At 37.4% G+C, this 26,435-nt stretch overlaps 1 protein-coding gene across 3 annotated transcripts in view; it reads left to right on the top strand.

Annotated features, from left to right (window-relative positions):
• Positions 1 to 398: 398 nt before the first annotated feature.
• Positions 399 to 26,435, top strand: part of RAD18 (RAD18 E3 ubiquitin protein ligase) — an 81,049-nt gene continuing 55,012 nt past the window's right edge. For 2 of the 3 annotated variants that reach the window (XM_045385853.3, XM_005547693.5), the window contains exons 1-6: positions 399 to 558; positions 4,830 to 4,911; positions 15,369 to 15,430; positions 16,662 to 16,732; positions 23,802 to 24,139; positions 25,988 to 26,087. In XM_045385853.3, the coding sequence (XP_045241788.2) occupies positions 508 to 558; positions 4,830 to 4,911; positions 15,369 to 15,430; positions 16,662 to 16,732; positions 23,802 to 24,139; positions 25,988 to 26,087 (704 nt within the window). In that variant the 5' untranslated portion in view covers positions 399 to 507. Of the gene's footprint in view, positions 559 to 4,749; positions 4,912 to 15,368; positions 15,431 to 16,661; positions 16,733 to 23,801; positions 24,140 to 25,987; positions 26,088 to 26,435 lie in introns of all 3 variants that reach the window. The other variant, XM_045385852.3, reaches the window with a different exon arrangement.

Genomic DNA, 26,435 nt, shown 5'->3' with positions numbered 1-26,435 from the left:
GGAATCTGACTCGAAACTCTGTCCTCTTTTTTCGGGCGCAGCCTTCCTCTTGTGTAAACTGACAATGATAACATTTACCTCCCAGTGTTGTAAAATGGGAGAGAGAAAGTAATGGATATAAAAACTTCTGTTCAGAGCAGGGACGGATCGTCATTGCGATCAGGGTGGGCGACCCGAAGGGGGTCATGAGCTTAGACCTTGACAGATCTGTCGTGGTCTGGATTTGGTTTGATTCCTGGCTATCTTTTCTTAACATTCAACTGGCTCTAGGTTTTCTAACCCACTCACTTTCTTCAAGGTAAGTGTGGCAGAAGCCTGGCGCATGCGCAGTACAAGCACCGTAAGCGGCGCCCCGCCCACATACTACTACAACTTCCGGCAGGCTCCGCGCCCGCCTCAGGCGCGTCGCGGGTTGCTGACGTAATGCAGTAGCGCGGGGAATTTCGAGTGGTATTGGAGCGCCAGAGGCTAGTGGGTGGCGGACCCCTAGCATCTTCGGGAGAGACCATGGACTCCCTGGCCGAGCCTCAGTGGCCTCCGGGCCTGGCAGTCATGAAGGTGAGTGCTTCGGAGAGGTTGGGAGCTCCCGGGTGTCTGCGGGGGGAGGTCCCTCCCTTTGAGGAGGATGTCTTCGCCTTAAGGAGAAAGGATGAGGCGCGAGCGTAGCCCTGGGCCAGGGTACCCGGCTCTGCTCTGCCACTAGCCGACCGCGTGGCTCTGGGTCTCAGTTTACTCCTCTGATAAGTGCCAAGGACAAGCCTGGTGAGCTGAGGTTGGCAGTCTTATGGAACCAGATATTCTGCGATCCAATCCCAACAATAACTGGGAGAAGAGCAGTTATTCTAAACAGTGACATCGACAGCTGATCTTTACTGAAAGCTTACTTTGTGTCAAGCACTAAACAGTGACACCGGACATGGTTTTGGGTGGAAAGTTTATCAGATAACATGTATGTAATCACGTAGCCGAGCAGGTAGTCTCCTTTACAGGCTCTTTCATTTATTCTGATTATTCTCAATAAACCTAGTGCTAGTTTGTTGTGACATGCTGCCCCAACTCCTCTCTAACACACCCTCACTCTTCTTTAACAATTGCTCATCTCTCCGTCTTTTAAACAGAGATCAGGACTCAGGCCCAGCGCTGATCTTGCATTGCATCTAATGATTTCACTTAAATAACATTTATTTTTGTGGCCACTTTCGGTTTCAGCAAGGCATACCAGTTTCCATTTACAGTAGCGGTGGGCCCTGGATTTGCTCAAGAGCAGATGCACTTTGCTGTGCTGGCTAAAAATCAGTTGCTTAGTTTCTTCTTGCTCTGTGATTATTTCCGTTTCTGACAGTGGCTAAGGTAGCCTTCTTCTCTTCCTCAGTTTTGTAGACTTGGGGATTATAGTATCTGTCCCACTGACTCATAAATTTGACTTTAGAATTAAGTGAAGGCTAAAGTAAGTAGGCCTTGTTCTTCCTGCTGTTATCAGTGACGTCTAGAGTGCTTGCGGACTTGAGATACCTGCATGACGAGAAGCTGACATTGTGAAATGATCCAAGAAAACTGTAGTTTTGAAGTTGTGGTGGGCTTGGTACCAGGATGCAGTGGAGAAGAGCACAGATATGAGTTCCAGTGGTCCTGGGTGAAATCTCTTCTCTGCCTCTTAACTGTGTGACCTTCAGTTATTAACTTAACCTCTCTGAGCCTGAATTTCTTCAACTATAAATTAGAGACAAAAATAAACAGTTCATAGGATTGATTAAATAAATTAGTTGATGTATGTGGGCACAGATTCTGCTGTGTATTCACGTGCTTAATGCAGTGCCTGACACAAAGTGGGTGCTCAAATATTTGTTGCTTGATTGAAAGTATCTGGAATGTAGTAAGCATTCAATGAATGTATTTTATTATTATTAGCACGGTGTTAAGTGCTTCTCTCCCCTTTTAATTTGTTGTCATGAAGCTTGACTTGGATAAGGAAAGTAAAAGAGCTCTGTAACCTGTAAAGCTCCTGCTTTGTAGATTTAAGCATACTTTACATATTCCCACAATTTCAGTGTTCTTTAGAGGCGGGTTCCATGTCTTCTCTGACTTTGGTATCCCACCACAGCACTGAATGTAGAGTTTGGCACCACAGGGTGTTCAGTGAGTGTTCAACCAGAGAGTTGATTGAGCCCATATTTTTTGCTCACATTAGAATCATGGAATCTTAAGGTTAGAAAACCAGTCCCTTTCAGTATTTTAACCTCTTGTATAACACATCTGCCAATTTCTCACTTAATTTTTGCTTGAATTCTTCCAGGGACAAAGAACTATCAGATCCCAGAAGCAGATCTGACTGAAGTTACTTCTTTTATTGAATAGAAGTCTGACTCAGAATGCATGGTTGCTAACTTAGGATCCACAGAAAGACTTTGGAGTCTCAAGTTATTTGTAAAATTTTTGTATGTATATTTTTCTGAGAAGAGAGTCCATAGTTTTCATTCAATTTTCAAAGGAATCTGTAACCCCAAAAACTTAAAGAATATTTTTGTAATTATTACATTTTTCCACCTGTTTTCTACTTCTCTCTTTCACTTTCTCTCTCTCTAAAGTAAAGAAATTTTGGGGGATCTGCTGGCCACTCTCTATTTAGGCATCATTTTTTGTTTGGTTGGTTGAGGCACATGTGATATGCATGTTACTGTCTTGGAGTGACATGACCAGAAATTTTAACAGAAATAGCTCATCTGATGTAGTGTCAACTTCCACAAATTGTGCGCTACAGATCTTTCAGAATCATTCCTCCACCAGAAGAGGATGGCATAGATAAGAAAGTGTGATATGATAGACTAGTTCTGGCTTCTGGGCCTGCCTCTGCTCTTAATTTTTGTGTCTGTGACAGCTTACCATCCACAATAATGGAAGATTTTGGCAGGTTTTACTTTAACAAAAATTTACTGTTTTTGGCAGATCGTAAATGTAATATGTGTACACAGTAGAAAAAAATTAAAATTCAGAGTAAGATAAAGGAGAAAAATAAAACCATCCATGATTCTACCACCCAGAGAACCAGTGTTTAACATTTTACTTTATTTTCCTTTGGTTTTTATGCATTTAAAATTTGGGACCACTGTGGAGTCAACTTCTTGGGTTTGATCCAGCCAACTTAGGAACTCTGTAGGCTTTATTTTTAAAATTGGGATATTGATGCTGTGGACTTCGTAAGATTGCTCTGAAGATTAAACTGCAGAGTTGTTATGTATTATTGGCACAGATTTATTTTCTGATTTTTATTTTCCTATGGCATTAATTATCCTTTGAAAGCATGTTCTTTAATGACTGCCTAATATTTCATCATATGAACCGTTAGTGACATTAGTCTTTTTTTGTTTAAATTTTTAAAATTCAGGTAATAGGTTCACATGGTTCAAAATACACATAAAATAAAAAGTAAAAGTCGTCTTCTTACCATGTTCCTGGCCCTGATCATTATTTATGACTTCTTGTTTATATTCTCATAATTAATTTATATTTACGATGAAAACAGAATGCATTCTTTTTTCCTTTTTTTTCTTTTTTGAGATAGGGTCTCATTGTCGCCCATACTGGAGTGCAGTGACAATCACGGCTCACTGCAGCCTTGAACTCCTGGGCTAAAGCAATCCTTACACCTCAGCCTCCTGAGTAGCTGGGACTATAGGCATGCGTCACTACGCCCAACGAATTTTAAAATTTTTTATAGACATGGATTTTTGCTATTTTGCCCAGGCTGGTCTCGAACTCCTGGACTCAAACAATTCTCCTGCCTTGGCCTCCCAAAGTGCTAGGATTACAGGCAAGAGCCACCATGCTAGGCCTATTAAAATACATTCTTATTCACCTCTTCCTTTAAAAAAACGGTAGCGTAGAATATGTACTGTCTGTACCTTATTTCCTTTATTCACTTATCTTGGCAATCTTTTCATACCAGTATGAAGGAGAGCATCGTCAGTTTTGCTCTGTCATGCAAGCTGGAGTACAGTGGTGTGGTGTGGGCTCACTGTAGCCTACGCCTCCTGGACTCAAGTGATCCTCCTGCCGAGAGCTTCCTCCTTTTAAAAAATATTTCCATTGAATGGAATACTATTTTAAACAATTTGAAAGATTTTAAGTTGCAAAAGTAGTTCCTTTCCTTTTGGATTGCATTCCAGGTTGGCACACATCTCTCTTTCCAAGTTGTCCACTTTCCCTTCCTCTGCTTTCACTGCCCCAGCTCTTTCCGGGCTTCCTCATTTGGCTCCATTGCGTGGTACCATGCAGAAAGCACTAGACTGCCAGAAGGGAGACAGGAATTTTGGTTTTGACTTGACTAATGCCTACTATTCTGTGCCTGCTCTTGATACCAGTTTCCTCTTTTGACTAGACAGTTTCTAGTGTTTGGCTTTAACATTCTTTGATTTGATTCTTAACCTGTGTGGTGGCAATGGCCACCTTTCACCCAATAGTGACTATAGGCTAAGTATTGGAATCCGAAGAGGAGGAGGCTTGGAGTAAGAGCTGGAAGTGCATTAGAAGTGGAACAGAAGTACAGTAGCCTTTATGTGAAGGGATGACAATATGGCACAAGAATCGGTGCACCATCATCTTTAGCTGTCTAAAGCGATTTGGGCAACCTGAGACTGAATGTATAAGAGTCATATGAGAGAAATTTTTCTTTATTTGTCAAGATCCCTTGCAGTTTATCTGGAGTTAGCTTTTGAATTTGTGTATTTGACAAAGAATTTGAATTTTTTTTAGGGGATAGAGAAAAACTTTTGTGACAAGACTTCCAATTTTGATGTCTTTCTGATACGTATATATGCACATTTGCATTACAGACAATAGATGATTTGCTGCGGTGTGGAATTTGCTTCGAGTATTTCAACATTGCAATGATAATACCTCAGTGTTCACATAACTGTAAGTATGCTTTGTTCCTGTGAGTTAGTAAATTGTGATTTTTACATGAGGTAGTGTTAATTTAACACCAAAGATACGTGCACATATTTATGTTTCACCTTTAGCTCTTCTATCTTGTAGTTTTTCAGAAGGTCTTTTTCACTGCCTTCCTCTTGAATATTGAAGGTTTTTACAAGGCTTCTATATTTTCTACCTCGTTCCTCCTTGATATGTTTATGCCTTTTATAGCATTTATGGCAGTAAAATTTTTGGTCACAATAAGTGATTCTTTATTTGCCAAAGTGCTTTTTGATGTTAAGTTTCAGAATTTTTGTTTTTAACAGGGTAACAGATAGGTGGTTCCATCAAGTAGTACTTGATATAGAATTTCAAAGTTTAAAAATTCTGTAGCAGTATTTCCCCAGTGGGAGAATTCTATCACTGGCTTTATTACAGACAGTTTTATAACTTAACTGCTATGTGATGCTGGAAAGACTCACATTGGAATTTGTTTGTACTTCTCTTTATGAGTCTAGTATATAAGCATTTAAAAATATTGTACCTTGAGATATTTAGTGCATAGGGGTTACCCTGTCATTGTTGAGGAGCTAGACACACAGTTTATGGGTTATTTAGGATATTTAGGTTCATGGTCTTTCTTGTCCTCTATTTTTGATTTATCTTGGAAAGTTAAAAAACAGTCAACTTAGGCCTAAGAAATTGGTTTTAGTTGGTAGTAGCTTTGGTGAAAAAGTTTATGTAGAGAAGACATAATAAGAGGATAACAGTGATGGAAACACGGGCTTTAGAGACATCCTTGGGCTTGACTCTTGAAAATCTGGTGAGTAATTACTACTTCAGAAAATGTTTGTGAGAATTAAATGTGCAGAACTCACTGCACATTATGAGTCCTTAATAATGTTAGTTTTCTTCCAGACAAGATTCGCATTAAAACCAAGTTAAGTTTTGGAGATTGTTTTAAAATATATTTTAACATCATCTTTATTTGGGTATAATTTACATACAATAAAATACATCCATTTTAAGTGCGCATTAAACTATAAAAGTGTTAATGAATTTTGACAAATGTGTATGCTGTGTAACGACTGCAATTAAGATACTGAACATTTTCATTATCTGATAAATTTCTCCGCATCTCAGTCAGTATGACCTCAGCTAGCCATCTGTAGTCTATTTCTGGACTTTTTTGTTCCATTGATCTTAGAAACTTTTTCACCAAAACTACTGCCCACTAAAACTATTTTTTTAGACCTAAGTTTACTGTTTTTTAGCTTTCCAAGATAAATCAACTTGAAAATAGAGGACAAGAAAGAGCATGAACCTAAATAATCTGTAAACTGTTTGTCTAGCTCCTGAACGATGATAGGATAACCCCTATTGCAGTAAATACCTCAAGGTACAATATTTTTAAATGCTTATATGTCTGTCCTTGTATCAGTATCACACTATCTTGATTACTGTGGCTTTGTAGTAAGTCTTGAAATCAGGTGTTTTAAGTCCTCCAACTTTTTTTCCTTTGGTTCTTTTAGGATCTTTGCATTTTAAATGCATTTTCCATATATAACTTAAAATCAGGTTGTCAGTTTCTACCAAAAGGCTGCTGGGATGTTCACTAGAATTGTATTGAATCTAGAGATCAATTTGGGAGAACTGACATCTTAACAATGTCGAGTCTTCAATGTGTGAATATGATATACTTCTCTATCTTTATTTCTCTCAACAGTGTTGTTTGATTTTCATTGCACAGACCTTGCACAAAGAAATATAACTTATATTGACCTTTCGTCTTCTGACTGCACTAAATTCACTTAATTCCGGCATATTTTTTGTTAATTCCTTAGAAATTTTTGCATACACAATCATGTCATTTGTGGGTAAAGACAGTTTTACTTCTTCCTTTGTGATCTATACGCCTTTGTATTTCTTTTTGTTACACAGGCTAGTACCTCAAGTACAGTGTTGGAAGTGGTGTGGATGGACATCCTGTCCTTACTCTTATTTTATGGGGAAAGCATTCAGTCTTTTACCATTAAGTATGATATTAGCTGTAAGTTTTTTTATATTCTTAATATGTTTTCATAAACTTACCAAGTCGAGGCACTTCTCTACTCCTGGTTAGGTGAGAGAATTTTTTTTTTTTTTAATCATGAATGGGTGTTGAATTTTGTGAAGTATTTTCTGCATCTATGGAGATGCTCATATGATATTCTTCCTTTAGTTTGTAACATAGCTAATAACATTATTTTTGTTTTTTTGTTTTTGTTTTGTTTTGTTTGGGAGACAGGGCCTCACTCCCTCACAGTGGCTTTGTTACAGACTGGCTTTGTACTGTATTCCCCACTTATCTGTGGTTTCAGTTACCTGTGGTCAACTGCAGTCTGAAAATACTAAATGGGAAATTCTGAAAATAAGTAATTCATAAGTTTTAAATTGCACGATGTTCTAAGTAAAGCACTGATGAAATCTTGTGCCATCCTGCGCATGATGGAAATCATCCCTTTGTCAAGTGTATTCATGTTACATATGCCATCCACCGTTAATCGCTTAGTGACCATCCCAGTTATCAGATTGATTGTTGCAATATGGTAGTAATTGTAACTGTGTTGCAGAACACAGTAATTGTGTTCAAGTAGCCCTTATTTTACTTAATAGTAGCCCCAAAGCACACAAGTAGTGATGCTGGCAATTCAATATGACAAAGAGAAATCATAAAATGCTTCCTTTAAGTGAAAGATGAAAGTTCTTAACAAGGAAAGGAAAGAAAATTGTATGTTGCTAAGATCTACAGTACAATCTACAGTACCCCACAAGATATTTTGAGAGAAAGACCGCATTTACATAACTTTTGTTATAGTATATTGTTTTAATTCTATGTTATTAGTTGTTGTTCCTAATCTCTTCCTGTGTCTTTTTAATAAATTAAACTTTATCATAGGTAAGTATGTGTAGGAAAAAACGTAGTATAAATAGGATTCAGTACTATCTGTGGTTTTAGGCATCCACTGTGGTTTATGGAATGTCTCTCCTGTGGATAAGTGGGCACTACCATGTAGAGAAAGCCCTTTACTAGTCAGCTTGACTGCAGATTCTAGGGGCCTCTTAAGCCTTTTTTGTGGATGTGTCTTTCCTGGACTTGTGATTATAAATTCCCAAGTAGAGAGCCTTGATCAGTTTTTTCATTAGCTGGTATTTTTCTCTCTCGTGTGTCTGTCCATGGTATTGCAGGTTCTCCAGAGCTGATGTAAGCCATTGACCTCTTTTTTGTTTTCAGCTGCCCTCAAGCATCTGAAGTATGCTGATCCAAACCATCCCAAGTTGAGTGAGACAGAAACCGTTCCCTTAGGCAGTCCTTTGAAAAGGTCAAATGTTGGTCGCACACTCCACTATTCTCTCCCTGCCTCCCCTCCCAAGATAAGCCACAGAGCTATATCAGCCTCTGTCTGCTGTACTATGGGTCCTCTGGATCAGTAGCAAGCTACCCAGCTCTTTTTTGTTCTTAGCAGACTGCATTCACCTAGAACATGCTGGGTTCATGCTTAGTGAGGTGAGACAGAAGCCAGTCCTATGGGCATCTCTTGGAAAAGCTAGAACATTGGACTGTGTTTCCCTTCTTTCTCCCCCCAGGCAGAAGGTTGGGGGTTTCTCTTCCTTGCTGAGCTGGGGGAGGCACAGTGGCCAGTGAGTGTGGTACTAGTCCAGACCTTTGCTTTTGTTCTCAGTGGCCCTCAACCAGGTTCCCTTTTCTGTCAGTGTGTAGATTCAGGCAGTTCAGAAACCAGTTTCTCAAGTAGCCCCCACAATGTAAGTGCTTGTCTTCTGTTTGCCTCCCTAGGGATATATGTTCTTTGCTCACTTCTTCATGACTTATAGCTGTCACTTATGCCATTCTTTAAGAGGAAGTCAGTGGAGGAACATTTCAGTAATGATTTTTTAATTTTATGAGCACTTTTTTTTCACTTGTGAAGTCTCAATATTCAGTAGGCCTTTTCTGCTAAACACCAGTTGTCACAAGTCCCATCATGTCTAAAATTGGCTCTGGGTCTGTAGTGTTTTAATGACACAAAGCCCCCAGGGCTTTAGTAGAAGCCAGGTCTGTCATGTTCTGATATCATCTTGGATTGACTAGAATTCGTGATCCAGAATCCTAGGTATTTATTGCTGCTTCTTAGATTTTTCATGATTTACCATTTTTAAATCATCTTATTTTATTTTGTTCTGTTTAGGTTTTTGGATATGAGTAATAAACACTACATTTGTAGTTCTGCAGGTACAAAGGTGTGAGTGGGTTGCCTTGGCAGAATGCAGGTCAATTAAATTGATCTAAATTTGTGCTATTAAAGAGTATTTTGGGGGCAAGAGGGGGCAGACCTACTCCAACCCATAAAACACCATTAAGTGAGAAATGGTCTTGCTAATAGACTGATATGCTCAAGTGCCAATTTTCTTTGCACTTGTATAATTTTTCTCACTTAATAATGGAAGATGATCAAAATATTTGCTCCTAGATGAAATAATTGGCTTGTGGACACTGATAAATTACCACTATTTAAAGCTTGGCCAGCAATCTTTTTTTTTCCCTTTTGTGGATTTTGACTCAAAAAATTAATCAAAGCTTGTGTAGGAGTAAAAAGCAATTTTATTTCATTTTTTTAAAAAAACTGAAATACGAAATGTTCCACTTACGAAACCTTTGCTAATTCAAGAGACAACGTAAGATTCTGTTAGGCATATAATAAACGTGTTTGTCTTCCTTTATATTCTCATGAAACAGCACTGTGAAACAAGACAGAGGAGAAGAGAAATAGTTACACATACAAAAGGGACATACAATTATGCAGAGCTGCACTTCTGGAAATTCTGAAATGCTAGTCTTTAGTTGGAGGGATGTTATTCTCTTATCAACTAACTGTCCCTTAACATTAGAACTGGAGGCAGATGCCAACCTTCTCAGCTTTCTTGGACCTCCTGTTCTTTTCACACTGGGAACTGGAGTTTTTGCTTTTAACTGGGCACTTTAGATGTTTCTTTCTAAAACATTCCTTTTTTCATAAAGTCCTTAAGATTTCATACGACAAGGATTGATTTAAGTTTTAGAAATTTCCTTTTTCCTGTTGAGATGCTAGGCTCTTTTGATGTTTGAAAGCCAACAGATTGCTGTATCTTGCTTGGGATTAGAGATGGCCCGTCTCCCAAAGCTTGGCTGTTTCTGTGAAACTACTGTTTAATTCACTGTTGTTATTATACCGTCTCCTACTCTACCCACATATCTTTTTTGGACTCTCTTGGATGGAAAGACAAACTTCATAGGTGATTTAAATGAAGCCCTCTGGGAATACATGAATTCAAAACTCTTCAGCTGTTCTCCCTTGAATGGAAGGGTTGTCATAGTTGCCCACTAGAAAATAAGTTATGCTGGTCTGCAGCTTACCAGTACATATTTGGTAGTAGTCTAGTAGACTGAAATTAAGCCTAGGGCTTGATCTACTCAGGACTCCATATCTGATTCTCTGCATTTCAAAAGAAAAGGAAAGGAAAGGAAACATATACAAGATTATGCAGAAGAGAAAGCAGCAGCCTTATTATAAAAATTAATTTAAAAGGCACATGTGACCTTATTAATTAAATATTATTTAATTGATATAAGTATACATAATATATAATATACTTATACTATATATAGGTACAATAGTAACATGTATATATAATATATATACACAATATGTTGTATAAGTATAATATAACTATACATAGTACATATTTATATACATATACATTATTTATAGTGTAAATGTACAGTATATATTTATTATAAACAAATATTTATAGATATAGTCAGTCCCTGACTTAACGATGATTTGACTTAGGATTTTTCAACTTTACAATGGTGTGAAAGTGATACACATTCAATAGAAACCATACTTTGAATTTTGAATTTTAATCTTTTCCCAGGTTAGAGATAGGTATATTAAATACATTTTGGCTTATGATATTTTCAATTTATGATGGGTTTATTGGGATGTAATCCCATGTTAAGTCAAGGAGCATCTGTAATTTTAAGTAAACATATTAAGAGTATGAACTGTATATTAAAAATATATATTAAAAGTATATTTTTAAAAAGTATATTAAAAAAGTATATTAAAAAATATATTAAGAGTATGGACTGTGGTGCTTGCCTTTGCCACATATTAGTTCCGTTATCTTTGGCAAGTTGGCTGAGCCCTGTGCTTCATTTTTCCTTCTTGTCAAATGTGACTAATATTGGTACCAACCTCAGGGTTGCTGTAAGGATCAAACTAGTTAATACATGTAAAGTGCTTAGAACGGAGCACATACTAAGTGCAGTGTTTGTTTGAACCACATGAAATTGCAATATTTGTCCATTTTTGACTTAACCAAAAATGTCAGTTTCATATAATTCAACTTAATAGTAACAACTTATTAATTTTTAAAAAATTGTTGTTGTTGAATCAATATCACATATTAAGGATGTGATTTACTGACCAAAATCCACTGAATCACTGTGACTGGGGGTAGAGTCTGGGAAACTAAGTTAAAACCAACATGAATCTCCCTAGGTGACTGAGCTGAGCAGCCAGGTTTTAGGATTTCTTGACTTACAGTATTGCTCAGGAGACTCTTTTAGTATAAAGAGAATAGCATTGGTAATTAAGAGAATGAGTCTGGACAGGAATTTTTGCCTCAGGATGATTCATACCTTGAGTCTCATCCATATCTGATTTAGGTGATATTTAGATGAGACTTTAGATTTTAAACTTTAGAGTTGGTACTGGAATAAGTTGAAACTTTGGGGGCTGTTGAGATGGTATGGATGTATTTTGCATTTGAGAAGAACATGAATTTGGGAGGTTAAAGGTGGAATGCTATGGAGTGAATTTTATCCCCCCCTAAAGTCCTATGTCGAAGCCCCAACCCCAGTGTGTTGGTGTTTGAAGATGAGGCCTTGGGGAGATAATTAGGTTTAAATTAGGTCATGAAAGTGGAGCTCTAGTGATGGGATTAGTGTCCGTATGAGAAGAGATACCAGAGCTTATGGACTCTTCCCCACCCCCTCGTGGGAGGACGCAGTGAGAAGGTGGTTGTCTATAGACCAGAAAGACAGCTTGCAACATAAACTGACCATATTGGCACCTTGATCTTGGACTTTTAGCCTCCAGAACCATGAGAAAACAATTTCTGTTGTTTAAGCTACCCAGTCTGTGGTATTTTGTTATGGCAGCTCGAGCTAAGAAATTCTTTCCTCTAGTCTTTTGTACCATTGCTGTCATTCATTTCACTTATGCATAAGCATTCATAAGCATGCATTTTTATATATGTATATGTAATAAGCATCCATAATTGAATACTTTGTTATTATTTTTGTACAAACTGTTATCTGTTAAATTAACAAGAAAAAGTTTTTATTACAGTTTCACATATTCCTTCTCCAGTACTCTTCCTTTCTTTATGTAGATTGGAGTTTCTGACCTAAATTATTTTCCTCCTCTCTGAAGAATTTCTTTTAGCATTTCTTGCAAGGGAAGTCTACTGAAAACAGATTGCTTCAATTTGTATTTGTCTGAGAAAGTCCTTATTTCTCTTTGACTTTTGAGGGATAATTTCTCAGGATATAGTTTTAGGTTGGTGATGTTTTTCTCTCAACACTAAATATTTCACTGCACTCTCTGTGTGGTTTGTGAGAAGTCAAGTGTCATTCTTTGCTCCTCTGTAGGTAAGGCCCCCACTACAGCTTCTTTCAAGATTTCTTCTTTATCTTTGATTCTATGTAGTTTCAATTTGATTGGCTGAGGTGTCTATTTGTTTTGTTTTTGCGTTTATCCTGCTTAGTGTTCTCCGATCTTCCAGGATGAGTAGTTTAGTGTTTAACGTTAATTTGGATAAATTATTAGCCATTACTATTTCTTCTGTTCCTTTCATTCTTCTCTTTCTGGTATTCCCATTATGTGTATGTTACATCTTTTGTAGTTATTTTACAGTTCTTGGATATTCTATTCCATTTTTTCCTGTCTTTTCTCTTTGCTTTTCAGTTTTGGAGGTTTCCATTGACATGTCCTAAAGCGCAGAGATTCTTTCCTCAGCTGTGTTCAATGTATTAATGAACCTATCAAAGGCATTCTGTTATAGTGGTTCTTTTGATCACTAGCATTCCTTTTTGATGCTTCCTTAGAATTTCCACCTCTCTGCTTATGTTACCGATCTGTTCTTGATGTTGTCTACTTTTTCCATTAGAGCCCTTAGCATATAATTTTTAAAAATTGCTGGTCCGATAATTTAACCATTTCTGGTATATCTGACTTTGGTTCTGATGCTTGCTCAGTTTCTTCAAACTGTGTGTTTTTCCTTGTGATTTTTTTCTTAATAACTGGAAATGATGTACTGGGTAAAAGGAACTGCAGTAAATAGGCCTTTAGGTATGGGCAGAGGGGACACATTCTGTAGTCCTATGATTAGGTCTTTTAGCGAACTTTGCCCTGGACTGTGAATGTCACTAGTGCTCCTCAGTTTTCCCCTCCTTAGATGGGACAGGATAGAGGGCTGTCTGTCTGCAGTCTAGAGGGCTGCAGTTGTGTATTTCCTTTTTCCAAAGTCAGCTAGGCTCTGATAAAACTCCAGTAGATTAGGCTCTGGTAAAATAGTTTCTCCTGAGGGGGGGCTTTGTTAAGAACACACTACTCTGGGCCAGTGCAGTGGCTCACACCTGTAATCCCAGCCCTTTGGGAGACCGAGGTGGGCGATCACCTGAGGTCAGGAGTTTGAGACCAGCCTGGCCAATATGGCAAAACCCCATCTCTACTAAAAATACAAAAATTAGCTGGGTGTGGTGGCGCACACCTGTAATCCCAGCTACTTGGGAGGCTGAGGCAGGAGAATCACTTGAACCCAGGAGGTGGAGGTTGCACTGAGCCGAGATTGTGCCACTGTACTCCAGCCTGGGTGACAGAATTAGACTCCGTCTCGAAGGGAAAAAAAACAAAAACAAAAAAACAGACTACTCTGACTTATTTAGAAATGGTTACTTTTACCCTTCTACTCCTGGAATGACTAGGGGGTTTTTCTCCAATATTCACTGTGAAAACTTAGAAGAACTCCTGTAACTGAAACTCACAAAAGTATGAGGACATCCTCCCCACCTCTGCAATGACAGGGTTCCCTGGAATTTTTAACGCTCAGACTTGCCCGCACTGAGCCGCCAGCAATTTGTCAATTACGGCTCAGGTTCTCCCACTCCAGCACTGGTTCCAGCACAGGTTTCTTCTCTGGTTCCCATGGAGGTTTCTGTTTGTGGGTTTCTGTTCCAGTAAGTTGTGATTCTCTGTATTACCTCTGTCTCTCCCCATTTCAGCGGGCAGCAGTTTGTCCTGTGACCCTGCTTTTCTGCTGGATCTAAGAAAAGTTGTTGGTTTTTCAGTTTGTTCAGCTTTTTACTTGTTGTTAGGACAGAGTGGTGACTTCTAAGCCCCTTACATGCCGAGTCGGTCCCCTGTATTCATCTTTGCTTCCTAAAAGAACTCAACCTGTTGTCTGTTTTATCCTTTTCATAATGTATTTCTTTGTTTTTCCTCGTGGGGTGCTCTTACTTAGGCTGGCAAGACTTGCTTATTTCCTGGATATCCGTACCATTGAAATTATATTGTCTCCTCCTCAACTAAACAGAATCCTGAATTTATACAGTATACTGAAATTATACTGTCTTCTCAACTAAACAGAATCCAGCTGAATTTGGGCTACTAGTAAATTAGCTTAGATAATTAGTAAGGTACCATTCTGTTAGTCACATCTGCTTTTTCTTTGACCGGGAGAATATTTTACACTGCCTTGAGTGTTGTGAATTTAGTTTGTGCCCATTTCCTGCTTAAATTGTTAGGCTATATTATGCTGAATTATGCTGTAATTGCTTCACTATTTTATTAGCTCCTTGAGGTCAAGAACCTTCCATTATATATATTGTTCTTAGTGCCTACCACAAAAGTACTTGTTAAATGTGGGACAGAGGATATTATTTACAGAATTAAGATATAGACGTCCCTAATTTGATAACCTGGGTGTATATTTTTTCTTAATATGTTTATATATATTATTTCAAAATTTATATTTTCAAATGATAAGCAGTAGAGATACCTGGCAAGTTTATACAGTACCAAGCTCAAGTCTTGCATGTGTGTTTCCTGTATTTTGCAGATGGAGGACACAGAGTGATGTATGTTGCTTGTGTAGTTGTGGTATCCTAAGGACTTACAATATTTGTGTTTTCCTTTCCTTAAAATGCTGTTTAATCACATGTATAAGTGTGCATAGAGTAGAGGTACTAGAAATTTAAGCTTATGATGATATACCTTAGATGATGGAAATAGTCTAGGGCTTAAGATTTTGTTAGAAGTCATATTCCTGTATTAGTATAACCTCGTTAACATTATGTTGCACTTTGTGTTTTGCAGACTGCTCTCTCTGTATAAGAAAATTTCTGTCCTATAAAACTCAGTGTCCAACTTGTTGTGTGGTGAGTTTTTGTTTCCTTTTTTGAAAACTTACTGACTACTGCAAGTATTTTTGCTTTGTGTATGTATAAAAGCCTGTGTATATGTAGGGTGATGTGTAGTTACTGAATTAAGCTATATGAAAGACACTTTCGGAAAGGACCTCTAAAGTACGTGTAAGAAGAGCTGGGCTTTGTTCAGTGTTTTGTTAAGATTTCTGAAAACCTAAATGTATTTTAGGAAGTAAAAACTAATTTTAAGTTCAGGATGTAGCGCTCTTTAATTCTTATGACCCATGTTTTTATGGCTTCTAATTTTTAATAATTTCTCACTTTGGTAGAAACTCTGATGGTAGAATTATTCATTTGCAAAGAACTGGTCTAAGTATTTGTGCAGAAAAATATGCATGGCCGTTGGACTTAATCCAGCCTACCTGTTCCCTTAGGTCTTTCCCCTACCAGAGCTTCAGGGAAAACACTAGGAAGTTTGTTGTTATTGTTTCTGAAACTTTTCAGGTAGTGGGAACAGGTGGAAAAGCAGACTAAAAGGGTAATTAAACATAAGTGGGAATAAAGAAGAGACAGGTGAGGTCTGACAGAGCCGACGCTAGGACTAGGTAAGGAGTTTAGTTAGTTTTGCCTCTCTGGTAGGTACGTGGTGTCAGGGTGTCACTGAACCTTGCAAAACTGTTTCTCTATGTAAGAAATTTTGTGATTTGGCTCTCAAGTCTAAGATGTTTACAATATGTTACACTGCTTTTGTCAAGATGGTCTCATCACTAAAATAAACTGTGTACCATTCATACCAAATAAGTACTGGGTTTATCACTTTTCTCTTGCATTCCTGAAAACCATTCTTATTTTAAAATTCTCCTTGAACACTTAATGCCTCTCCCAATGTTAGTACTTAAAAGAACATTTCTCTTCTGTTTTTCCAGAGAAATTTTTGAGAAAGCTGAGTACTGGCATTTTGAAGAAAGATTCTTGCTTATATTAGGTTTGATTGTAGTCAGTACAGAATATATATGATTATAAGAGAAGCTTTGGAGAGCTTTTATCAGACTTCCAGTCAGCAGATACTGATTCACTGTTTTAAAATTTCGTATTAGCATGAGATAAATGAACTTTATTTTGAGGCCGCCTTAGAAGACTTAGTGGGATGGCGAACCTCAGGAGGATGGGTCAGACATTTTCAAAGACAAGATTATGACAAGTTGATTATTGTTTTTGACCTTTTTCCGTCTGTTTTTTCTAGACTGTCACAGAGCCGGATCTGAAAAATAACCGCATATTAGATGAACTGGTAAAAAGCTTGAATTTTGCACGGTATGATTTAATTTTGTGACTAACCTCTAACTACTTTTGCCTTTTATATGTGTTCTCTCTTTACTTTCTGCACCTTTGGATTAGGGAATAAAGGGTTGCATATTTTATAGTCAAAGAAGGGAAGTAACAGTAGTCATTATTCACACATGGAAAATTTACTAGAGTAAGATTTTCTTCCTTTACTTAACAGAAATTCTCCTGTAGTATAGAATAATTAAGAGTTAAAATGCAGATTTGAGGGCTTCCTTACTTTTGGGTGCTCTAAAGATACTCCTTTTCCTGCCCAAGCTCTAGAATCAGCCATTTCTCCAAGGAGCTCCTCCTATTGGAGAATAGCATTGAGAGACCAGGATCTGGTGCTGGGTATGCTTGTTGCTACTGGGGTGTCATTGCTTCTAGGCCCTCTCAATGGGCAGAGCTAAGTAATATATGTATATTATGTATATGTATGTACTAACTCATGTATATACACATCTGTAATTGATTCTGTCTGCTATATATTAATCTATTCTTAATCCGATTTATTCAGCATGTATTAAATGGTATGGCATTTGAAATATGTAATTGCTTGTACTTTATAAAGCTCAGATATGCAACTTTACTTCCTAACTGTCAAATGCATGAATGTGTGAAAGTGAGTTTGGTCACCGAAAGGGATATGAAAAGCCATGTTTCAATATCTTGGATTACTTTTAGTTTTAATCATGCAAGTCAAGCAAGAATTTTTATGAAGGACATACTGTGTTTAGATAGTGGTCAGGTGCCCCTGTAGTTAAGTGTAATCATGTGTTGCTTAACAGGGATATGTTCTGAGAAATGTGTCATTAGGCAATTTGGTTGTTGTGTGAACATCATAGAGTGTACTTACACAAACCAACATGGTGTAGCCTACTACACTCCTAGTCTATATGGCAGGGCCTATTGCTCCTAGGTAACAAAACCAGTACAGCATGTTACTATAGCTAATATGGTAGGCAGTTGCAACTCAGTGGTACCTATTAGTGTATCTAAACATAGAAAAAGTACAGTGAAACTATGGTATAAAAGATAAAAAACGCCATACACCTTTATAGGGCATTTACTATGAATGGAGCTTTCAGGATTGGAAGTTACTCTGGATGTCAGTGAGTGAGTGACAAGTGAATGTGAAGGCTTAGGCCATTACTGTACACTACTGTAGACTTTATAAACCCTGTACACTTAGACTACACTAAATTTATAAAAAAGTTTCCTCAATAATTAACCTTACTGTAACTTTTACATTTTATAAACGTATACTTTTTTAACTTTTTGACTCTTTTGTAATAACACGTAGCTTAAAACACAAACACATCATATAGCTGTAGAAGCATCTTTTTTTATATCCTTATTCTGTGAACTTTTTTCTAGTTTTAAACATTGTTATTATTTTTTCCTTTTAAAATTTTTTCTTAAAAATGAAGATGGAGGCCGGGCTCAGTGGCTCATGCCTGTAATACCAGCACTTTGGGAGGCTGAGGTGGGCAGATCATGAGGTCAGGAGTTTGAGACCATCCTGGCCAACATAGCGAAACCCTGTCTCTACTATAAATACAAAAATTCACTGGGTGTGGTGGCACATGCCTGTAATTCCAGCTACTTGGGAGGCTGAGGCAGGAGAATCGCTTGAACCAGGGAGTCAGAGGTTGCAGTCAGCCGAGATCATGCCACTGCACTCCAGCCTGGTGACAGAGCAAGACTCCGTCTCAAAAAAAAAAGATGGAAACACACACATTAGCCTAGGCCCACACAGGGTTAGGATTATCAAGATGTCACTTAGCAATGGGAATTTTTCAGCTCCATTATCATCTAATGAAACCATCACCATGTATTTGGTCTCTTGTTGAACAAAGCATCATTATACGGCTTGTGACCGGATGGGACTTCTAGGCTTGTTGGAACATTCTTGGAGGTACCTTATGTTGCTTTTAAAAATATAAACAGATTTCTTTCAATAGAATTGCACATTTCTTTATTGGTTTGCATTCTAAAAATGATCAAATTTGTACAGTTGTCGCTCAGTCAAGGGGATTGGTCCCAGGACCCTCGAGAATACCAAAATCTGTGGATGCTAAAGTCCCTGACATAAAATGGCATAGTATTTGCTTATGGACATTCTCTCTTATACTTCAAATCACCTCTAGATTACTTATATTAGATTACCCTAATACAATGCTATATAAATCGTTGTCATACTGTGTTTTTAAAATTTATATATTTTTTATTGTTGTATTGTTACTTTTATTATTTTTTGAACATTTTTGCTCTGTGATTAGTTGAATCCACAGATGCGGAGCTGGCAGATGTGAAGGGCCGACTGTACTCTGAGCTAACTTCATGTACGTCCTAGAGATTGGCTGGTTAGTTATTTCCTTACGGAAAAAAAGAGGGTGTAGTTTTAAAAAGATGGCATACTTTCCTAGATTAAGAAACTTTAAAATTCTCTGATTTTCCCAATTAAAGCTACTTTTTTTCTTAGCATTTTTCACCAGTAAGTTTTTGAAATCTATGAGAGGAAGGGACCATGCCTTTAAAAGGGAATTGATTGCCTGTTTTTCTCAAGGCTTATTTTTTTCCTCAGCCAGTACTAAAAACATAACAACTTCCCTGCTAGGATAAAGGAAGCCTTGCATATAACAGCATCTGTTTGTTGAAGAGAAGTGATCAAGGTCTTTGGATTCACAGACCTTTTGGTGTAACTTAAAGGGAGGTCATGGAATGGTTGACCTCTCCTCTGTCCCTTCTCCTTCCCGAAAGGAATACATGATTTAATTATTATAGTGGGTGTGGTAGGGTGGGAAGCATTATTTGTAGAGTTGGGATGGTTTATATCGTTTGTTCCTCTCTCTGTTTGCCTTCTTGGAATTGCTGCTCTTCCTAGCATCATCCTTGTGGTGAACATTTGTCATGGGTAAAGTGTTGTGGTTCTTCATTTGCAAACTTAGGAGGGATGAAATTCAAGCTAGTCAATTTCATTACTTGTTTGAACTGTGGTTTAAGATTTATGAGGGAGGAAACTTAATCCTATGACCAAAATATAAGATATTTATATTGTCTGTCAATTTCATTTCTTGGCATTCTTATTTGTCATTGTCATTTTATGTGCCATTATGATTTTTAAATATTTAATATTCTAAATTTAATAATATAAAAAGGATATTGGAAATAATTTTAGAGGTTTTCAGATACAAGGCTGCATACAGCTCTTACATTTTCATCTGATCTTTTACTTTTATTTTCAAAGAACACATGATTTTTTCCTTGACTTAGTTTTATTTAAAATAATGTTCTTAACCTGTTGTTGAACATTTATTAGAATATTTTTGTGTAAGTGTAGCATCATTCTTGACTTAAGTGAATGCTGTTTCTCTGTTTTTGTAGTCAGTGTCCATCTCTTATTATTTTTACAAATTGAGAGTAGAGAGCATCATTTACTGCTTTTGTTTATCCACCATTAAGGGATAAGTTTTTCTGCAAATACTCCAAGTTTAAGAATTTAAACATTTTAGATGACAATTGAAGTAAAATTCCCTCAGCAACTCACAAAGAGGAAGTAGAATATAATTTCACCTTTTTTATTGTACAGTTTAAAGCATACTGATGTTGAATTCAGGCAGAACTGGGCATTGGTCTAGGCCCTATTAGTTCTAATGTGATTGTGATCAAGATGTTTAATCTCTTTGACTCCTGTTTCCTCATCTAAAAAGATGAGAATAATACTGTCGATGCCTTGAGGATTAGAAATGAAGAGCTATAGTAAAAGATATCTAGCATAATACCTAGAACAAAGGAACCTAAAAATATTCCTATTATTATTATTATTATTATATATTGCCTATATTTTCAATAGTGTTGATACCCTAAGATGCTATAAAAAGAATTTGTGTTTGGGTGGGCCTCTGCTTGTGTAGCCAAATGGTTCTAGATTGCTGTTTACATGTTTCTGATCAGAACTAGCATTGCGGGGACTTTAGTTACAGAAGTCTATGGAATTGATTGCATAGGTTTAATGGCTACTCATGTCTACCCAAAGGCCTATTTTGACTCTTGATTCTTAGCCCCATTCTGAAGAGGGAAGGTTATTGTATAGTTCACAGATGGACAAGACCTTCCTTCCTTCCTTCCTTCCTTCCTTCCTTCCTTCCTTCCTTCCTCCCTCCCTCCCTCCCTCCCTCCCTCCCTCCCTTCCTCCTTTCCTTTCTCCCTCCCTCCTTTCCTTTCTCCCTCCCACCTCCTTTTTCCTTCCCCATGCTATTCCTCCTTCCCCCCCTCTATTCCTCCCTCCCCTTCCTTCCCTTCCTCCCTTTCCTCCCTTCTTCTTGCTCTGTTGCCCAGACTGCAGTGCAGTGGTATGATCATGGTTCACTGTAACCTCAAACTCTTGGGCTCAAGGGATTCTCCTGCCTCTGCCTCCTAATTAGCTAGGACTATGGGCATGTGCCACCATGTCCACACTGAAGAAGTATAAACAAAGCTTCCTTAAATATGTGGTAGAATTTACCAGTGAAGCCATCTGGGCTTGGAGTTTTCTTTGTGGAAAAGTTTTAAATTATAGCTTCAGTTTATTTAATAGATAATAAGGGCTTTTCAGGTTTTCTGTTTCTTTGTCAGTTTTGATGAATAGTGCCTTTCAAAGAATTTGTCCATTTTATCTAAAATTTAAAATTTGTTGTTTTAAAGTGTTCGTAATGTCCTCTAATTATCTTTTCTATAGGATTTGTAATTAGGTCTTTTAATTCTTTGTTTTGGTAATTTGTATTTTCTCATTTATTTCATGTTCGGTCTTAGTAGGGATTAATAATTTTGTTATTTTTTTCAAAGAACCAACATTTGGCTTTGCTTGTTTTCTCCTGATATCTCTTCTATTTCACTAGTATCTCTTATTAGTTCCTCCCTTCTTTGGGTTTAGTTTGCTGTTCATTTCCTAACCTTTTAAGTTGGAAGCTTAGAGTAGTGGCTTTTACTTTTTCTATTTTCAATAATTTTCCCTCCAGGGACAGTTTTGGCAACCTTTCATGCTATCATCATTCAGTTTAGAATATTTTCTAGTTTTCATTGTGATTTGACATGTGGGGTTATTTAGAAGTGTGGTGCTTTATTTCTTAACATTTGGAGATTTTCTAGTTATCTTTCTGTTGTTGAGTTTCATGTAAATTCTGTAGTGGTGGAATCTATGGGTTGATTTTTTTTTTCCATCAGATTTGAAAATTCTCAGCCATTGATTTTTCTAGTATTGCTGATTTTCCATTCTTTCTTTCTATTCCTCTGGGCTTCTACTTATGCCCAATATCTCATACTTTTTTGTGTCTGTCTTTTTCATTAATTTTTCTCTCTGTGCTTAGTTTGGATATTTTCTATTGACCTGCCTTCAAGTTTGTATTGTGTGTTGTTATACTCATCCAGTTTAGATAAGGTATTTTGCAATTGTAGAAGGTTCATTTTATTCTTTTCTTAATGGATTTTATTTGTCATAATGTGCTATCTTTTTATCCTTTTTCTTTCTTTCTTTTTTTTTTTTTTAATTTAACATGTTTATCATAGTTTGAAGTCCTTACCTAGAAATGCTATTCTTTGGATTACCTTTGGGTCTGCTTCTATTGAATATTTTATCTCTTGATTAGTGGCTACTTTTTCTTGCTTCTTTGCATGTTCAGTAATTTTAAAATGTGTGCTGAACATTGTGGTTGAAATGTTGTAGAAGCTGTGAATTGTCTTCTTTTGAAAGATGACACATTTTGTTCTAACAGGCAGTTGAATCACTAGCTCTTCATCTTTGTTCTTTCAAGGCCTGGTATAATGTTTTCTTAGGTTAGGTCTGTTTGAGCTTTGTTTATATTTCTTCAGTGTGGTCCATTTTTCTAAGGTGTGGCCTTTGTGGGATCTCACTTGAATGTCCATGATCTTCGCCAAGATTTCTCAGCTTTGGCTGAGAACAACTAACTTTCCAGCAATGACCTTTGGGATTTTAATTTACCAGTATCAGCCTCCTAGTGGGTCTCCTGTGTTTTTGTCTAATCATATGCAGCCCTGGAGATGAGCAGGAATGGATGTGAATTTCTAAGCAGACTTCTGGCATTCCCTTTCAGTAGCTGCCGCATGTCAAAGCACTCTGACCCCTCAGTCCTGGCCAGCTTTGCCCAGAACTCTGATCTCTTATTTTCTCTACCAAGTAAGATCAATGTTTCCTGTTTAGACTTCACATTAATACCCAATTCCTAGAAAATGTTTCCAGGGTAAAGTCTTGGAGGAAATGTTGCATTACTTCATGTTTTCTTTTTCAGGCATTGCAGCCTTGTGTTGATTTCAGTCCAGTGCCTACAAAGAGTTGTTTTTTATGTGTGTTAGGCCGTTCTTACATTGCTAAGTAATGTAAAGAATGCTAAAGTAAACTTGAGGCTGGGTAATTTACAAAGAAAAGAGGTTTAATTGGCTCATGGTTCTGCAGCTGTACAAACCATCTGCTTGGCTTCTAGTGAGGTCTTGGGCTGCTTACAATCACAGTGGAAAACAAAAGACAGGGGCAGCATATTACATAGTGAGAGCAAGAGAGAGAGGAGGGGAGCTGCCGCACACTTTTAAAACAGATCTCATGAGAACTCACTCACTATTACAAGGACAGCAGTAAGGGAATGGTGCTAAACCATTCATGAGAAATTCACCCTCATGATACAGTCACCTTCCACTAGGTCCCACCGCCAACACTGGGAATCCCATTTCAATGTGAGATTTGGTGGAGACAACATCCAGACTATATCCCTATATTTTGTTCAGATTTTAAAGTTACTTATGGTTGGAAATTAGGTCTCATATAAGCTATTCTCTGTGGCCGAAAGCTGATTTCGTTTCATTTTGTTTTATTGACACATTAACTGCTTTTTAAGTTAGATTTATTGCTTTGAGTTATACTAGAAGAAACGTTGGTTTGGTTGTCATTATAGTATAGGTCCTGTATTTCAGAAAACAAGGTTAATTGGGAAAACAGCTTATGTCAGTTAATTTATTGTATACAATTGGATATCTTAATCATCTGTTGTGTTTTTTGTTCTTCAAGGAATCATCTATTGCAGCTTGCTTTAGAGTCACCACCCAAATCTCCTGCTTCTTCCTCTTCAAAGACTCTTGCTGTCAAAGTATGTACTCCTGTAGCCTCCAGACAGTCTTTAAAGCAGGGGAGCAGGTTAATGGATAATTTCTTGATCAGAGAAATGAGTGGTTCTACATCAGAGTTGTTGATAAAAGAAAATAAAAGCAAATTCACCCCTCAAAAAGAGGCAAGCCCTGCTGCAAAGACCAAAGAGACACGTTCTGTAGAAGAGATGGCTCCAGATCCCTCAGAGGTTAAGCGTCCTGAGACACCCTCAACATCCACTTTGAAACACATTACCAAAGGTAGGAGGTTATTTTCATATGTGGAAATATGGAAATCTTTTCATCCACACGACATAAGAATACATAGGCAGCATCTTTGAGGGGGAAGGAATGGTAAAGGACAAACAAGATTTTACTGTATCACAAACCTCAGACATTATTGTAGGTATGTTTGTTCTCTTTCTCTCTCAGAAATAGGAATTCAGGCTGACTGCTACAAAAAGGAAACAGTTTTAATTAGTTCAGGCTTTCAGTATGGCAGTAGCTTTCTGTTTTCAGCTTTTAATCCTTCTTCCCCCCATTCAACATATCTGTTGCCATTTAATCTTGAAGAGCTCTTTTTATATTATTTTACCACCACTTGAATGCCTCCTCACTATTCTACCTGCCATGTAAAGCCTTTGACAATTTGAGCCCTACTCTAGTCATCCCGCTTTATTGCTCACCTCTCCCTCTCAGAAGTCCTGCTCTAGCCAAGCTGATATCCCCACTGTTCCTCCAGTACATTGAGGAATTGGCAAACTACAACTGGCAGAGCTAATCTGGCTTGCCACTTGTTTTTGTAAATAAAAGTTCACGTACCCATTTGTTTGCATATGTCTGTGGCTGCTTTCATGCTACAGTGGCAGAGTTGCATGGTTGTGACAGAGGCCATATGATCTGTAAAGTCTAAATTCTACCTGGCTCTTCACTACCTGGCCCTTCACTAAGAATGTTTGCCGGTCCCTGTTCTATACCTTTACAGACTATCCAGATCCTCACTATTCATTTGTTATGTTAGAAAACACTGTCTCACGTCACAAAAGTGCTATAGCACTTGTTTTCTGGAGTGTTTTGTGTCCCATTTGCTTAACTGTTTGATGGATATGTCAGCTTGTTTAACCTTTTGTTTCTGTGTCTTCTTTCCAGTGAAGTTTAGAGCACCTTTTAGGCAGAAACTCTTAGACATCTTTGGTATACCCATACCACACACAGTGCAGAGATGTGAGTGTTTATTAAACTTAGATTGAAATTAGTTTATTAGTACTTAACGTGTTTACATCTTTTAAAGATATATAAATTACACTTATATTTTCTACTATGTCTATCCTTAGTCTTTTTACCAATTGACAGTTCTTATTGTAGTATTTTTTAGCTTGATGGTTAACTGTTTTTCCCCTAGCAGAACCTTTTTTCCCAAATGAAATTTTACAATAAACCATAACATATTAAAATAGATAAAACAGATTGTTCTGTTTCACCTGACCTCCTTCTGCCTATTATCCATGGAGGTCTGTAGGCCCGAATTACCCCCACAGATCCCTGCAACTTTATGAAATAGTTTGAGAATGATTGTGTTCCTTACTTTTAACATTATGTATAGAATTATAAACGAGAGCTAAATTAACAAATTTGTTTAATTGACAAAATTGAACAGTAGTTGGCCCAACTCAATAAATTACTAAACTACCTTTCCTTCACCCAGCCCCTGGGCCAGGTGTGTCTTAAGTTGTTACTATTGCTTCTATGCTAAACATGGATAGCTCCTAAGGCTAGGGAAAATTTAAGATTAGTTCTATAGTTTGGTCATACCTTGTTAGAAAAGATTTAACCGAAGCATTTTCTAATAAACAAACTTTCAAGCTTATTTGCAGTCTCTTTCTCTGGGACCAGGACTTCAATTGTGTGACTTCCCACAATTTAGCCATTACCCAGTAACCAGTCTGTCCCACTCCTGTTGTCCCAACAGGCCGTTCTTTTTCTTTTCTGCTTTTCTAAGTGCATGTTAAGTTGGGATTCTTTTTTACTTTACTTGCTGAAAAGATGCCAGTTTACATACTTTTTCCCCTTCTACAATTAATACTCTCTTTTTCTTTTTAAAAAATACAGTGGATTGTCCTGTTTGTGGGGTTAATATTCCAGAAAGTCACATTAATAAGCATTTAGACGGCTGTTTATCACGCGAAGAGAAGAAGGAAAGCCTCAGAAGGTAAGGACGTTGAGCAGAACCATTGAGCTACTTTAGCTGAGTGCCTCTTGTGCTTTATAAACTTGGGGGAAAATTACAGTATTCATTTTATCCTGGTAACCTTATTTCCTGCTCTTACTTGCTTTCTCCTTCACTCCTGTTGGCCACTTCTTCCAATCCCTCTCTGTTCTTTCTTCAACTCCCACTTTGCCAGATATGATTAGCTATGTTGAATATTTGAACTGCTACTAAATTTTGACTTAATAAGAAATTAATGACTTCAAATTCAATTCTTTTTAAACTTGTTTTTTTCTCTTAGAATTTTAAAACTACTAAAAAGCTTCTTGGCCAAAGAAAGCAAGATTAGAC

This window comes from Macaca fascicularis, chromosome 2, assembly GCF_037993035.2.
Source record: "Macaca fascicularis isolate 582-1 chromosome 2, T2T-MFA8v1.1".
Lineage (NCBI taxonomy): Eukaryota > Metazoa > Chordata > Mammalia > Primates > Cercopithecidae > Macaca > Macaca fascicularis.
Note: the sequence above shows the minus strand (reverse complement) of the source record. Positions and strands in the feature narration are given on the sequence as shown.